The following is a 16584-nucleotide window of genomic DNA, read 5'->3' as shown; positions in this document are numbered from 1 at the left end:
GTTAACTGCAGAAGGGAAGCTGAATAGTAAATGGATTACTTGATTGTTCCTCATCTTACTCAGACCAAAGGAAAATGCAATACATTCAAAGAGGTACTATTAAGGGAGAAGTTCAGCACTGCTGGATTTAATAAGGCTGTTTGGTGACTGCTCCAGAGCTGTGCCTGGCCATCTGCAGTCAATACAGGTGGAAGTGTCAGCCCTGTCACTTAGCTCACGGAATGAGAGGCAATGAGTATGAATGCTAGCCGTGTGATTTCCTGGGATGCTTCTAGCAATGGAAATTAGGATGCCTAAGCTACTGGGTGTGTTAAGTTCATGACAAAGCATGATTGTGTCTCCTAACAATACTAAGGAAAGCAAATTCAGGGAGTGAGACTTTTGGTGAAAAGTCTCCTCTGGGTTTACCTAAAGAAGCGTACCTGTGCCAGGCACTGCCTCCTTTGATGTCACGGGGCACGCCTTAGCAACTCACTGTCTTGAAACTTCACTCTAAATGTTTATTTGGATATGCACTGTAGCATACAAAGTGATGTGGTCCCAAAACTCTTTAAACTTTTGTGAAGGAAATTGTTTAAAAAAAAAAGAAGTTAAGACTTGAGAGGAAAATGAAAACAAAACAGTATTATGACAGAACTTTATAAGAATGCAGAAATAGACAGGTATGTCTTGAATGCTTAATGTAAGCTTTGATGGTGACATTCTGTCTTTGTTACCATTTTTGGTTAACTGCAGTTTGAGGAAAAGAATATATAGAGCTAAAATCTTTTAACTACTTTCAGTATGAAATGTATAATGTACTTCATTCTCAGGTAATGCATCTTTTGACAGATAAGTAAAATAATCACTTAATTCCATAGTCACCATGTAGGGTAAGTGCCACAGACCTAGATTCTTTTCAAGATTAGTTCCCTCCCAGCTGTCTGCTGTGGTACCGGGACATGAGAATCTATGGATGTGTCAGTCGCACACCTTCTGTCCCCAGCTAACCGAAATGACTGATGCTACTGGAAGGGGAACCTGCTGCCTGGCATGAAATCTAATTGGCTTTGACGGTCAGCTTTTGCAGATTTGTTTATAAACTGGAAAATCTACAAATTGCAGACCATCTGCGCAGAACAGTGTGCTAATGAATGCCTGTAGCTAGCAAATCCATAAGCTCATTATCACAAAGTTACAAGCCCTTCCACAAGTTCCTAAATGAGGTTATTCATCTGAACTGAGATGAGAAGGGTATTTGACTTCAGGGTACAGCCATACCTCCTTCAGGTCTAGAAAAGCTATTAAAATAACGTACATTTATTCAGTCTTTTAATAGAATCTGTTGATTCTGCTTCTATTTTTAATTTTTCAGTTCTGTAACAGCAGCTTACCATGCCTTAACTATTTCTTTTTTAATGTTTCAAGTAGAGAAGTGCCTTTCAGATAATTGCTGGGTCTACTCAGAGATATGTTGGTTGGTGAACTAGAGAAGATGTATTAAAATATATTACACACAGCATTTCACAGTATTTATGTACCTTGACAACAAATACTAATGGTCTCTGGTTTAAGAATGTTTATGTAAACTGGGAATCTATTATGATGACATAGCTCTTCCACTGTGTGTGATGTCAAGCAATTTCATCTTTATGTTTCTCTCTCAAAAAAAGTGGAATTAATAATACTTATTATGTGTCATCCCCATCTATTATGAAGCTTAACTGATCTTTGTCCAACTGTTTGAACATGTAAAGCACTGTATATCAAGAGTAGTATTTTTAAATACTTCTTATTGGCTATCAGTTGACATTTTCTTCCATTTTCTTGGAATAAAAATCAGCCTAAGTTACTAACCCATACTGCCTTCAAAAAAAAAAAGCGGCAATCATTAGCTGACTTGCTAATCTCTATTGGTCATGTCTCTCCTTCTGCTCCTTGAGTCAAAGGAAGTATTTCCCTATCATATTAATGAGGTCGTTAGCCCAAGGCATCAGGTGCCTTTCTTTGGCATTACAGGTTTACAGACTTTTCCCCATTTTTTCATTCTCTCAGGGAAGCCAAAACGGCTCTCCTAAATAGGATAATAATTGAATAAATGGTTACAATAAAAACAAAATACACAGTGTAGATTCAAGAACATATACAGAGGAAATGTTAAGATCCTATTATTTAAGAAAATTATTTCAGGTTCAAGCTTTTAATACTAACGGTGAAGAGAACCAGGAGGTAAATGACATATATTCAACTAGAATGATCCAGTATTTTTCATCATCACTTCTTGATTCCTTGGATTAAATATTAAAGCCTCCTAGCTACGTACCACGCAAGGAAAAGTGTAATCTATTGTTCTCCTCCTTTTTTTTGCCCTATCCTCTTCTCCCTCATCTTTCCTTCCTTTTCTCCCAATAGAACAAAAATAATGTTTCCCTTATAATCCACACCCTTGCAACTCTGAATGAGCGCTTTGCCATTTTTTTTTTCATTTTTGTTATTTTATTATGTCCTAGCATTTCATTTGCTGTGCCTTTGTTAATAAGCTCTAGGGTCTTCAGAATAGGAATAGTTTCTTTTCTAAATTTGTAAATGTCTGCCTTTTTGGGAATCCCATCCTAGCTTCATTTTTATCTTAATGTTTATAATAAAGATCACAATGACATTAAGTCATTGAAATATAATTTTGCAGATTTCCTGCTTCCATCTTTTCCTACTGCATGTTGTTCTCTGCTTCATCCCTCTCCAGGTGGAATGGCTAAAGAACGAGGAGCCCATAGATTCCAACCTGGATGAGAATATTGACACCAGAGCAGACCACAACCTCATCATTCGACAGGCACGTCTTTCTGACTCTGGGAACTATACCTGCATGGCTGCCAACATTGTTGCCAAGAGAAGGAGTATGTCTGCGACAGTTGTGGTGTATGGTCAGTGAAAACGTGATAATTATGGAAAAACTTAGATGTGTGCGCTTTTATTGCTGGAGCACTTTATATTTTTAACATACAACTGGTTCTAAATCAAATGGCTAACCTCCTTCCTGTTATGATGAATTTCAGTTCTGTCGCTCAAGGCTGAGATCATGCCTGCTTTTAGAGTGGTTAGAATTAGGAGGTTTTTTGTTTGTGATGGATTCCCAGAAGTTATGTCAATAATAACAGTCCTTGCTCCAGATGTTAAGAAGATGCAATTATAAGCTAAACCACATAAATAAGCCTTGCCTTATCAGGAGACCCTGAAGCACATGCATAGGGAGGTACATAAAGGGCTGCCTTAACTGGATCTGTGGTACTGCAGTGTCCAAGCACTAACTAGTGAATCTAGATGTTACACAGCAAAGGACAAAAGACCAGAACCAGTGCTTTATTACCATCCTCTGTTGCTCTCCAGGTTTATTACTGCATGTGACATTTTATTGGTAGAGGGAGAGCATTCCTATATCACCCTTTCTGAAATAAAGAAGTCTTGTTTATGATTTAAGCAAACCATATTTCATGAGAATTGAGGTGCCTGCTTTTACCTCCTTCTCAGACTCGAATATCAGTCATTGCACTTCTTCGCATATTACTCTTCCAAAACAAACATTTGTGTTCTCCGACACCATGGCCTTTATGTAGTTGTGTACTGATAGGCAGCAATGCTCCTACTTCAGCTTGGGATTTACCTGCCTTTGAATGAAACGATCTGATCAGATTTGTTGGTTGATGTCTCTTAGCACACCTACCACAACCTCAAGCATGTTTGTGTTTTGCAGTTAATGGAGGCTGGTCATCATGGACTGAGTGGTCAAACTGCAATGCACGGTGTGGTCGGGGCTGGCAGAAGCGATCACGGACCTGTACCAACCCTGCTCCACTCAACGGAGGTGCATTTTGTGAAGGGATGTCAGTGCAGAAAATTACCTGCACTTCTCTTTGCCCTGGTGAGATATGCACAGTCTACTAAGGAATAACTTTGGAAGTCGGTCACGTTTACAGGAGAGCTCTTTCAGTCTGAAAGGCCAGGTAGACAACTGTGCTTTGAAGAGCCCACTGAGGTCAAAAAGGAAATTGGAAATACTTGCATCCTTGTTTAGACTACAGCTCAGAGCTTTGTGTAGGGTCTGAGCAGTAGCCACAAGCACCTGTGGCCTGATCTGCCAGGTTTGTCAGTGCTTTAACTTACCCTGCAGCTAACTAAATACTCAATAACAAAACAGCAACTGGTTCAATGTGAAAAATGACGTTAAGTGGGTGGGAGTATAGGGAAAGGGGAGGTGATGGTAGTAACACTAGAAAGAGAAACACAGAAACCTTAAGCTAAGAATTTCACTTAAAAGTATTATTTAGCTTGAAAAAGCTTGCTTGCAAGTATATTAACCTTTTGAAATTGAGCTTATACTCTACACGGAGCATGGTGTTACCTCTCTGGACACTGTACATTTCCTCATTTGTTCACCTGAAACCTCCCTTATCTGCTTTTGGAATTGGTGCTTCACATGTACAGCTAAAGAAAGTTAGCAGGATTGTATGCACGTATGTTTTAAGAGACTATGTTTGCCTGTGGTCACAGCATAACTTGTCTGGGTTCTGGCAAATCTCTCTTCTAGCTTTTAGATACAACATGTCCTGAACTGGGATTTAAAGAAGTCAGTATTGTTTATATATGTCTCTGTTCATCTGACTGTTCTTCAATCTGATTTATGCATGAAAAGGGAACTGTGGAAACCCTTCTCGTTTGGGGCAGGGTCAGACACAGCTATAAATCAGTCAGCAAAGCAATATATTGATCCATTGTCTTGTTCAGGGCATTAGCCAGAAGTCTACAAGGCCAGCTATGTTCTTTTTGTAAACATCAGCATCGTTTCTCTGGTAGGAAAATGTGTGGCCTCTCTACATCAGCCTGTTTTAAGGTGGAATTTGTATTGAAACATTAGAAGCTAATATCCAGGTGGCAAAGGAAATGTTTCCTCCTGCAGTTTTAATTGACTGTATTTGCAGAATGTTATATACTGGTGCTATTTTAAAAGCTTCTATATTGCACGCTTGAGGTGGTACATTCTATTGCTGGATTTTAACTTCACATTTGATAAAACTATATTTATTGCTCCTGAGAATTATACTTTGTTTTGCTTGCTGTGACCTGAGGAGAGATATGAAACAAGCGTACCTCTTAACTACACCAGTTTGGTTTGCAGTGATGATGCTTGTTTTTTCTTCCTCCCCATTCAGTGGATGGAAACTGGGAGGTGTGGAGTGAGTGGTCTGTGTGCAGTCCGGAATGCGAGCATTTGAGAGTACGGGAATGTATTGCGCCACCTCCAAGAAACGGAGGAAAGTACTGCGAGGGCTTGAGTCAAGAGTCAGAGAATTGCACTGAAGGGCTTTGCATTCAAGGTGAGTAACAGTTGGCACTGAATTAGATTTAGGAGTATGGCCTAAAATGTATACTGTAATCCAGGTAATGTAGCATATTTGCCACACACCCATGTCAGCAGAACTCTTCTGGCTGAAATATTACTGTGAAAAAATAGATTGTTTTCAGAGGGTTGCATATGTGAAGTTTAAAATCCACAGTGGCTTCTGAGCTATTGCATTTGTGTAGCACATACTTTACCTATTAATTATCAGATGATTCAAAAAATCCAAATAAAGGTTTTTTGCAATGTGTAATTACGACCACCTGCTGCAACGTATTTCACAGAATGTACTACTTAGCCTTCTACCTTTTCTTGCAAGTAAACTGGCAAATCACCAACAAGAATACTTTTGGTGCAAGAGCAGAGCTGTTTAAGGCTGAAGTTTACTCCATTTGTTGCCTTTAACACAGAAGTTAAATAAATGCAAATCTACTTCATGGTGAGTTCCCTGTGAAAGGATTTGCCCTTCATATAAATGTCTGGAAAGCATCTGGCATTTGGTAGTTGCTACTATCAACAAACAACTAGGAGCCAAGAAAATCAGCCCTGCAGCTGTAGAGTTGCAGAACACCCGGGGACAGCTGCATAGTCTCAAAACTAAGAAGAAATTCACAAGTTTATTCCTACACTGAATGCTGCTCCCTATCCATGAAGTGATACAGTCACCTCATCACATTCTAGCAAAGAAAAGGCAGTGGTGGGAGCAATCAGGAATGCTAGTGCTTAAAGATGTAACTGAAATAAGTCTACCTTTTCTTTAATTCTATATTTAAATAGTCCTTTTTCTTTCTTTCTATGGTACTGCATTACCCTTCCTTCTTGATCTTTTGCATATATGTGTTCATGTTATGCCTAGCAGTCATTTTCTTCTTCCACTGTCATGCATGCAACAAAAGGAATATGGCTATAAATCTAAGCCTTGTGCTCCTAACCATCGCCTACGTGCTTACAATAGTGTAAGTGCCTATGGCCTTCCCCCATGTGCACCTTCCTAATACTGGTTGGCAGTTTCAGAGAGAAACAGCCGCTGTGCCCAGTGAGTTCTTCAATGAAGTACATCTGGTGAGATGAGGAAAATAATGTTCTAAACAAAATTAACTCCCTTTCTTGCCCTGAGATTTTAATAATTTCTTAATGGCAGATAGCATCCTGTATATTTACTCAGGTTTCAGAAATACGTGTACCTCAGCCGAGACATTAAATAAGATTTTGTTTGGTTTTGGAGAGAGGGAACACCTAGCAGTCTTGCTATATGTCTCTAACTACTTAAAGTTTCCAGGGTTACAGAACAGCTCTCCAGCTCCAAGGTGTCAGGCAGACAAGCTTCAGTGTTCAAAAGGACGTAAATTAAATTCAGACTTTTAAAACATGGGGAAGGAAAAAAAAGAGAATAACTAGTGAGAATATGTGAGCGCTGCAATTCATTCAGCTTTTGAGGACCAATGTGGTGATCACATGATGCTTTCTGAGGTCTTTCTCCCTCCTATACACTAAATGAATGCCCTTCCCTGCAGATGGCTTGATAAATCCAGAATCCATTCATGTGTGCAGATTAGCATATCCATTGGAAGACTGTCAGAAGGATGCATTGAAAGGGGCATGAAAAGATGCAGCTGAGGTCTGCACACTTACCACTATTTGTGACAGTCATGAGTTGACTTACCATCTAGTTGGCTCCTTCTGTGGTCTTCATCAAAGTTAATAAACGGTGGCCGTATTCAGGTCACTGCTTCCAAGAAAAGCCTTAACGACACTACAGGGTCGTAAAGATTACCTGTCCTACCTTGAGAATAATATCCTTTCATATTGTGTAGTTGTGTGTCAGTCCTGTGTGTCATCTTCCATGCTGCACTTATGCTTTAGAGGTAGAGGAACAAACACAGTATTATGCTTATTTTGGTAGTCTGAAAGGAGCACATGGCCTGGGGAAGAGCTATGGTTATTAAGTACTGAGATTCATGATACGCATTTTATTTGATGGTGATGGCTTCATTCTATGTGGGAAATGACTGAAATTCCTCGAGTCCTTGCAGGCAGCACAGTCGGTTTCAGACACAGACCGGGCCTCTGAGCACTGCTGTATCAACAAGAAGGTATTGTATCACATGGGCTTTTGTTGCTGGCTTCTCTAGCTGTTAATCTCTCCTTTCTTAGCCTCTCACTCTGAGGAGTTCATCCAGACACTGTCTACAGGCAGGTTTTAGAATGTCCCTGTTGCGCTCTGTATGGTGGTGAATTATCACTTTAATATCAGTGCGAGTCCTTCTCAGATGTCACAGAAGTGTGAAAGGTTGGTGCTGTGCTTGCCAGCTGTCTTTCGAGGACTACCTCTGATATTTACTGCTAATTCCAGAAGTGCATTTTCAGGAACTATTCTAGGATAAAGCCCTCTGAATCTTTTTGTATGAACGAAGGTTTCACGTACTGGTCAAATGAAATGTGTTACTACATATGGAGGGAAAGGGACTGGATGTTTGGAGTTCTGTTCACAGACATGTTACCAGTGCAATGGTTGATTTTTTTTTTTTTTTTTTTTTTTTTAAAAAATGTGTCTGTGTTCCCTAGAACAAGACTTTTTCATAGTAAGAAATATAAAAACTGCCTTGTAAAATTCTCAAGGGTGAATTCTGTATGTGTTGGTCCATTCATTCAGTGTTCTATGCCTTTATTGAAAACTTACTTTGTTAGTGACTGATTTCTCTTAATGAGCAACCTTTACCCCCAGTACAGGTCACCAGTGCTGAACTCTGAATAAGGCATTCAGGATCTAAATCTGTATGGCCTGCAGCTTTAGTAAGAAGCTTGTGTGCAAGTTCCTTCAACAGAAAGAGAAAAGGGGGTAGGATGTCAGCTGGTCCAAACAGTTCACTTCATCTCAGAGGGGGTATGAGACAGGGGGAGAGGTTGGCTTTTTCCAGCAGATACAAATGCAGTAGTTTTGGCTGTCGAAAATAAAGCAGACTGCCTTCTGAAAGGTCTGCAAAGAAACATCAAGGCTGTAAGGAGCCAGTTGCCAATTCACATTCCTTCTCAGAAAACAAAATAAAAAAAAAAAGAAAGGAAAAAAGACATCCCATGACAGTCATATCACTGATTAGACATACTCATACAGTGCAGCCAGAGTATTTATTTTTTATCTTATTAAATTTAATGCCTATAAAAGATGTCATATTGACAACCCTGGAGACATAAATTCTCTGTTTATCCATAGAATAGAGTACAATAAAGTATAGCTTCCCTGCTATTGCTTTACTTAAGCTCCTCTGTTAATGTGCCCTATTAAGAACTCCAATAGCAAGCACTGAAAGAAAGCCCTTGCCACCAAATTATTTGATGGATGGGCTATTGGAATAGTTACAGCATGGCAACTAACTCAATAATTACCCGATGATGATGATGATGATTTTCATTGTCTGTTATAAGCTTTGTATAAAATCAAGTTCTTTGGCTCAGGTACTGTTCCTCTGCTCTATGTTTGTATAGCCACTGGTGCAAAGAATATTATCATTAATGAACCCCTAACTTACCTGACTAATCGCACTGCAGTAAAAAAGAAAAATGCCCCAACAAGTTGAAATCAATTGAACTAGCGCAGGATTTCATCATCACCTTTTCAGAAGAATTGTAATTTTTCTTTGCCATGACATTTAGAATCACTTTATAGATGCAATTTTAAGAAAATGTAACTATTTTGCACAACCATGTGCAAACAGAAGTGAAGTAAACAGTGTATGACTGAAAACAAATGTCTGGAATAGCAAAAGCTTTCTCCTTCAGAAGCAAATCACTTTTCTACGCATGGGACTTAAAATGCTCTTAATAGACTTAAAAGTTCTTAATACACTATGCGTAAAGAACCTGCCTTATTTAAAATAAATGGATCACTGAGTAAAAAGATACAAAAAGCATTTTTTAAAATATGAGTAAATTTTGTACAGATTTAATCAACTTAGTGTCAGCTGTGGAACACAAAATGTAAAATATAACTTCGATGTTAAAAGGAACTATCAAATCAAAATCATTTTACAAAGGATAAGTGGCGTAAGTAATAAAACCCAAATTTTATGATTGAAATGAAAAGCCGTTTAAAATCTAAGCCTACTAGGGATGCATATGTTGACATCAAAGCAATACTATTTAAAATTAACAAATTCTCAGCTTATGCTGAATATCTGGGGGGTAGAGGGAAATCTGCTGCTGCTGGATTTTCCATGCAGCAGTCTCATTGGGTAAAGTATTTCTATTCCTTTTATAGGGTGAGATGGGAGTTAGGGAAACTGTGAACTAACAACAATAGTCTAAAATTAATCCAAAGACAAATATAATGGAAGATTTCTCTCTGTTGCACACACCAGCAATTTTTCACCTAATATGAGATCAGAAACTGATCTCCAGGTGTTTTGTGGGGAAAAAAATCCACTCCAGTGTAATTTGGAGTTGAGCATGCTGTCAGTATTATCCTTCATATACAACAGTACTTCCCTGGAACTGAGTAAGGTAAGTAGTAAAAGAGGAAGCTAAAGCCTAGTGATATAAAAGCTGTTACTGTTAGGTAACGAGTGGAGATGACATCAGCTCTGGCCTACATGTTCTTTGTGTTTTAAATAAGCTCGTCTCCTCCTTTTACTGTGATGAGTAGTACCAGGAGTGTGTGCTGGTTCTCAAAGTTGAATTTCCATATGCATTCAGATAGACTGAAGTATTAAGTGTCTCTTCTTTCTTTCATCTTGGAGTGTGATACTATTACTCCTTTATGGGTCGTGCTGTATGTATATACTTGTGTCAAATTATTTTTAGGACTGTAATTGCTTTCTCAGCTAATAGGAATTGATGCAATTACCCTATTTTTAAAAAATCTTTTTCCCCTGTTCATCTTCCAATATGTGCCTTTTCTGCTCTGCTTTTCGTCCCATGGGGAATTGTGAAGGAAATGCAGTACTATGCTACAGAAAACTAATCTCTTGGAGGTTATTTATCAGGCACAACTTGTTAACTTTGTTCCTTTCGTGAGGCAAAAATAGAAATGAAACATTTCTTTGGTTAACAAATAAGAACTTAAATGAAAGTAAGGATGAGAACTTAAGATGCCAGGAAAGCATAGGCCTGATTCTGAACTGGCAGAAAAAATACTAATCCTTAGCATGAATTTTCAAATTTGGAGTCAGTAAATGAAATGGTGATAAACGAGGGCCTACTCTCAGGTTCTTTATTCAGTCCCTGACCGGAGAGGTTAGGAATAACACAAAGGCGACACCTTTCCATTCACAGGAACATCCTTTTTCTTGCTTTGGTTTTTGATTTTCTGGATGGACCCAGATAGTCCAGTCCTTAACTGAGGAACAACTAAAAGTGCTTTTCTTTCAGGGAATTTCTTCTAGGAGTTGTAACAATTGAATAGATGCAAATTTATATGCAGAAGAAAGGTAGAATTATTTTTGGTTTTGATATATATGAAAGATTGCTAGGCCTGCCTAGTTGGGAGACAGAGATTGACTCAATCTGAATGCAAAAGGCCACTTTCACTCAAGATAGTCCTAATAACTTACTAGTTTCTTGCATATTTGTTCTTTCATTGTTTATTCCCTACCAGTATCGTCGGTAGTATACTTTTCCACAGTGGATTCCTCCCTATCTTGCAGAGGTGAAAGCTTTTGCTTTGCCTTAGTAAAAGAGACGGTTTTGTAGAGTTTTGTGTTTTATCTATTTGCTTTAAAGCTATTTTTTATAACTTCAAAAACTATTGATTTCTTTTCCCAGTTCCCCAAAAAGAAACAAACAAGTAGGCCGTAAGCAGATGAACCACAAACGTGTTTTTACTAATGCACCATAAATCACAAATAATTTTGTTTTCCATTTTTCAACCAGCCATGATACTGAATATTGCCAAGAGGCTTCTGGATCTAGCAATCTCACCAGTTTATATGGCAAATGCATTTCCATTGTATTGCAGTTTTCTGTAGCTAGCACTATGTCAGCAGCATGCAAATGTTTGTTTCCATTGCAAAGGTCAAGTCTGACACTATTCATTTGGTGTTTACATACATTACTTCCTACCAAAAATAAAAACAACCTCAAGAAGAAAAACACCTCCACACCTTGCTTTTTGGCAAAGCCAAAATCCAAGAATCTTTTGGGTTAAGTATTATTAAACCTATCATTTTCACAAATACTAAAAATAATAGAAGGTGCCTAATAATCTATTTGCTTACATTATCACATAGTAAAACACTAAGCTGAACATCTTGCACGTTGACGTGGTTCTGTTAAGACTGTTCTTTCCCGGTGTAGATCATAGGATTGCAGTAACAGGGACTGTGCTGGTAACTGATGTCTAGAGGTAGCCAGTACCAGATCCTTCATACAAAAAGAAACCCAAAAGATAAATCAGTGAACAGCTCAGTCAAAGGGAATTTCCTTACAACACAAAGCACCTACAAAACGGATATAACCTTATCTGCTTAAGGATTTATATCCTACATTTTATTGTCTATTAGATTAGTCTACTTCTGCTGAACTGCTAGCCTCTGTTGAATTGTATAGAAATAAGTACACTACGTGTTGTGTTTTGTTTTCTTCAGGCAACCTTTCAACAAAAGGTATTGGAATAGTTGCTTAAGTTAGGCAGACTGCCCAAGAAACTAAGGGGTGGCAGAATTACCTTAAGACTACATTTATCGAACATGCAGAGGGCAGCCTTGGGACAGTCCCAGCCACCCTACACAGAACATGAATTTGTAAGCAGGGTCTTGGAAATCACAGACGCGTTCCCTCCGGACTGCTGCACTGGGACTGGCATGCCCGGCGGGTTGCTTTGCTGCTGTGGTCACCTATAGAGTCTGTACGCGTGCAGTGTGGGTGCTGCACAAGCCTGAGTCTCCCATTTTCTAAAGATTACTTTTTCAGATACTAGGTTATAAAGGATAACTCAAATGCTTATTACGAGGGAGACAGAGAAGTCTCATTTTTGAGAGATGCACTACTGTATAAAACCTATTTTACAATATATTTGCATATGCATGGTAGTACATTGATTCTGTATGTTCTTTATATACACATATAGATGTCATTACTGGTGTATATTTAGATACATAAATGTGACTATATTTTATGTTTTTATATTTTATAAATTTCTTTAAGTGTCCATCAGTAACCTTTCCATATGTCAAACATACAAAGAAATAATTAAATCTTAACTGACTTTCTTTGCCAAGTGATCCACTTCAAAATATTGAACTTTCTTATTGATGAGATGTATAATATTCTAAATAAATGCATCCAACAAAGCTAACGAATACTTGAATTAACCAAGTGAGAAATTACTGCAAAGAAACATCCTGAAATAAATTTAGGGGAAAAAAAAAAAAGATGAAGGGAAAAATATGGACAACATAAAATATTCATATTGTCAGCAAACAAGCAGAAAATGTTTCATTTATAGAGCTAGACAGAAGCGATATAGGAAATAGATATGCTCCATGTAAATTTATTAAGTGCAACTTTCTCTCTCTCTCTCTCTCTCTCTCAGATAAAAAACCTCTTCATGAAATAAAATCCCAAAGTAAGTTATTTTTTTTCTCTTGTAAATATGATTTTTCTCATCTTCTCTGCCATTCTGTTTTATTTGTTTAGGAGCGAAATAAAACTGAAGGTTATATGAAAGGCTTTCACATCTCCTGAAAGCATCTTCTTAGCAACTTTGTCATCATAGGTTTTGGACTAGAAGTAGAAAAGTCACCATTCTTTAGTAATTTGTGTCTGACTGGGAGCCCTTTCTACAGGCATGCTTATCTTGAAATTGATCTCTTTAGGACTTGTAACTAGAAAAAAAGAAATTAATATAGGAGTTTGGCTTTCTTGGTTCAAATCTGGTTCCGCTACTGTCTCTGTCTTATCTTGTTCAGCTCACTTCAGCCTTCATTTAGCAACTGGTAAAGGGTGTTTATCTGCTTTACACTGTAAAGAGTCTATAGATATCATTTATATACTGCTTTGGGGGGCTTCCATCCTGCACTCTTTGTTTTTTAGTCTTAGATTGCTTTCAGTGGAATTCTAGTTATAGAGCAACACATTTGGAGTGAATTGACTAACTGAAAGATTTTGTTACAAAAAAGAAAAAAAAAAACAACCCACAACTTCAGCAAAATCACAATTTCCATGAGGCTTGTCTCTTTTAAAGTGAAGACACTGCTTTTTTCTTTCATAAACCATACACAAAGTTTTGAGGATTTTTGCTTAATTTTCAACAAAAAATTGTCTTTGAATTTTGACAAATAGATTTATAAACACATTTTTGGTTTAATTGCTTTGAAGGACTTAAAACAAGAATCCACCTGTACTGAGAAGTAATGCATGCAATTGTTTATATCTTCTTTGAAGACAGATTCTTCTATTATGTATTACAAAATATGTAGGTTTTAAGTCTGAGTATTCTTCCAGGATATAGGGGCATAGGGTGATCAGATTATTTGAAATTTTATGGAACTTCGGCCCCAAATCATTAGGAGAACATTTAGAAATCCTACCTTAACTGCACTTCCTTTGAGTTCACGTGCTGTAGACTGCGATGTCAGAACACTCTGCAGCAAAATTTCTTGCTGGCTTGAATGAAGGCCATTTGGTTATCTGATCCCAGAGTATTCCTCTGTCTGATAAAACAACTGGTCAAGTTCAAATCCATGTAAACCACAGACAACTTCGTAACTATTTACAAAGGAACATAACTAAATTGCAACAAAAATGTGATGCAATAAAAATAATAATTATAGAGGAGCACAGTTATTGTCCAAGATGGCTACAGCTCTTGGTGAGTGAAAAGTGTTTGGCTTTTTAAAAGCTCTCAGTTTTTAATATGATGTAGTTATGTAGGGTGCATGATAGCCACCCAGCTTCACCCATTAAACGTAGAAAATGCTTGCGTAGAAAGAAATGAATGCGTAGAAAGCTTGCGTGAGAATATTTCTCCTTTATGTTTCCCTAAGTATTTCTAAGGAAACACAAAATCAAGTTTAGATAGGTCAAAAATGTGCTGTGGTTGCCTTGGCTGCTTAAGCATTTTTAATTTTGTCTTGTCTTTGTCTCACTGGAATCATCTCCTAATTGGTCACGTACAATTCGTCTGTGTCATAACTTAGCTCAGGCAATTGATATGTTTTTGTTTGTTTATATGCACAGTTCCCATTTAATTAGAAAATCCTGAATGAATATCAGTCAAATCACTTTATTTTCTGATTTATTAAAAAAGTAACTTTAATGGAATTGATTTTGGCACATAAGATGCCTAGGAGAATTAAAGGGTTTCTTTATAGCTGTGGGGTTAGAAACATATACTACAGCTTGTTGCTATTCAGCTAAACAGGAACTTAGTTTAAGACTGCATGAATCATCACTGATGCAAAATCAAAGTCAATTATGAAGAAAATTGAGAAACAACCTGTTCTACTAAATAACCTCTTACATGATTCTCTGACTTTTGATCCTCGGTCTCGAAGACTAGCTATGTGAAGAAATGGGCTTAAAATTGCTAAGGGGTACCAAAAGTGAGAGTGACAGAAAACTGGGGGAGGATGGGAAGCTGGAGAAATCTTTCAAATCTCCTAGCAAACTCTAATGGTAGACGGGGGGAAATGTATGCCCTGCATAGCTCCTGGAAAGCACTTATTGTAAATGAGATAATTTAATCAATTACATTTCCTAATGTACTAAACCAAATGTTTCATTTTCTGCTCCTGCACATCTTAAATTATCTTCAGGTGCTTTATGAAACTTAATCATAGTTAATAGAAACTTCATTACCATCAAATGTGCTTTCAATAAACGTTGTGTAACAGTGTCAGGAGGTGGAGTGAAATATAGGCTACAATTACCACAAACATGTATCCTGTAACTGAAATGTATAAAAATTGTAGTGCTTTACAAGAGTCCCTACCTCCTCTGCACTGGGAGGATGCAGTTCATTAAATAGTAATTGGCTGACTATAAATGTTTTCTTTTTTTAGTTTGTTTTTCACTTTTGTTTACCCTCTGGGAAAAAATAAAAGCAGAAAATTACTCTGTTCCCCAAATTTGCCATGCTTTTCTTTTAATTTCTAGTCTCCCCTAAAAGGAATCATCCATAAGAAAAGACAGAAAGATGAAGAGATTAAAATTACTGTAAAAAAACCCAGTATTTTTTTCTAAAGAAATACTAACATCCTAAATAAAAATGAAAGTCCTCTTTCTTAAGCAGTTGTGTTCCACAGGAACAATTCAAAGAAATACCATGTCACTCTTGTTTTACTCTTTTAAGATAAAGTTATTTAAGTATCTGCTTAACTCTGAAAAGGATATCCTTTTCCTCTGAACTCTATGTGTTGGTTACTTTGGGTTTGTGGGTGGTTTTTTTCCCTTGCAATGGAATAATTATGGGAACACCTGAATAACTTCCAGGTCTTCTATGAAACAGGACAATGACCATTTTATTAAAGATAAGGAAATTCAGAGAGAATAACTGTAAGAGTTTTTAATCATATAATTTATATAAAGGTATCAAATTCAAGTTCTAGGGATACTTAAAAGTATTCACTGAAAAATTCTCTCCAGAAGAATTTTGCTTGAGTCAAACTGTTTGCATTTTTTTAAAATTCTGTATTTTTGCTCTCATCTTTGACCCGTGTCCAACAGTCTTGTGCAGTTATAAAAGTATGAAACTTAAATTATCTGACATCTGAATTGATTGAAAAGAAGCAGCTAAACTATTTAAGTAGATTTAGAGTAATAAATTGTAGTTACTCACAGGTGAGAACTTGAAGTGTGTTTTATATTCCGGTTTTGATGGTGAAAGATCAACTCCTATATTTGCTACATACTGCCATTATGGTGGCAGTAATTTTTTACTGATAGGTTATTTCTGCATGTTTCAGACTTTGTAATTTATTATCCCCAAAAGGTAGAAGAGGTAACTCAAATTTTCAGCACTTTTCTGTTTTAAAGTAATGATCAAAATAGAAGACTTAAAGATACTTTATGGTGAAATAACTACCAGCTCACTATGGTTCTCTAGAAAGGAAAAGAACCCACTTGCTATTAGGTTTCTTCTACCACTGGAAATATAGAGCATTCTTCCTCTTGGTTTATTCATTGTACTAATTAGCCACAAAAATTAAGTCAACAATAGAGTTTCATAATTAATTCCCTGTAACAACAAAATACCTTGGGAATAGAAAATTGGAAGA

At 37.2% G+C, this 16584-nt stretch overlaps 1 protein-coding gene across 3 annotated transcripts in view; it reads left to right on the top strand.

The window, feature by feature from the left end:
• Nucleotides 1-16584, top strand: part of UNC5D (unc-5 netrin receptor D) — a 171095-nt gene that overhangs the window by 117912 nt on the left and 36599 nt on the right. For 2 of the 3 annotated variants that reach the window (XM_052806400.1, XM_052806396.1), the window contains exons 5-8: nt 2723-2903; nt 3731-3898; nt 5187-5351; nt 12900-12932. In XM_052806400.1, coding sequence (XP_052662360.1) covers nt 2723-2903; nt 3731-3898; nt 5187-5351; nt 12900-12932 — 547 coding nt within the window. The remainder of the gene's footprint in view (nt 1-2722; nt 2904-3730; nt 3899-5186; nt 5352-12899; nt 12933-16584) is intronic. The other variant, XM_052806397.1, reaches the window with a different exon arrangement.

Source organism: Harpia harpyja, chromosome 13, assembly GCF_026419915.1.
Source record: "Harpia harpyja isolate bHarHar1 chromosome 13, bHarHar1 primary haplotype, whole genome shotgun sequence".
In the NCBI taxonomy this organism is placed as follows: Eukaryota; Metazoa; Chordata; class Aves; order Accipitriformes; family Accipitridae; genus Harpia; species Harpia harpyja.
Note: the sequence above shows the minus strand (reverse complement) of the source record. Positions and strands in the feature narration are given on the sequence as shown.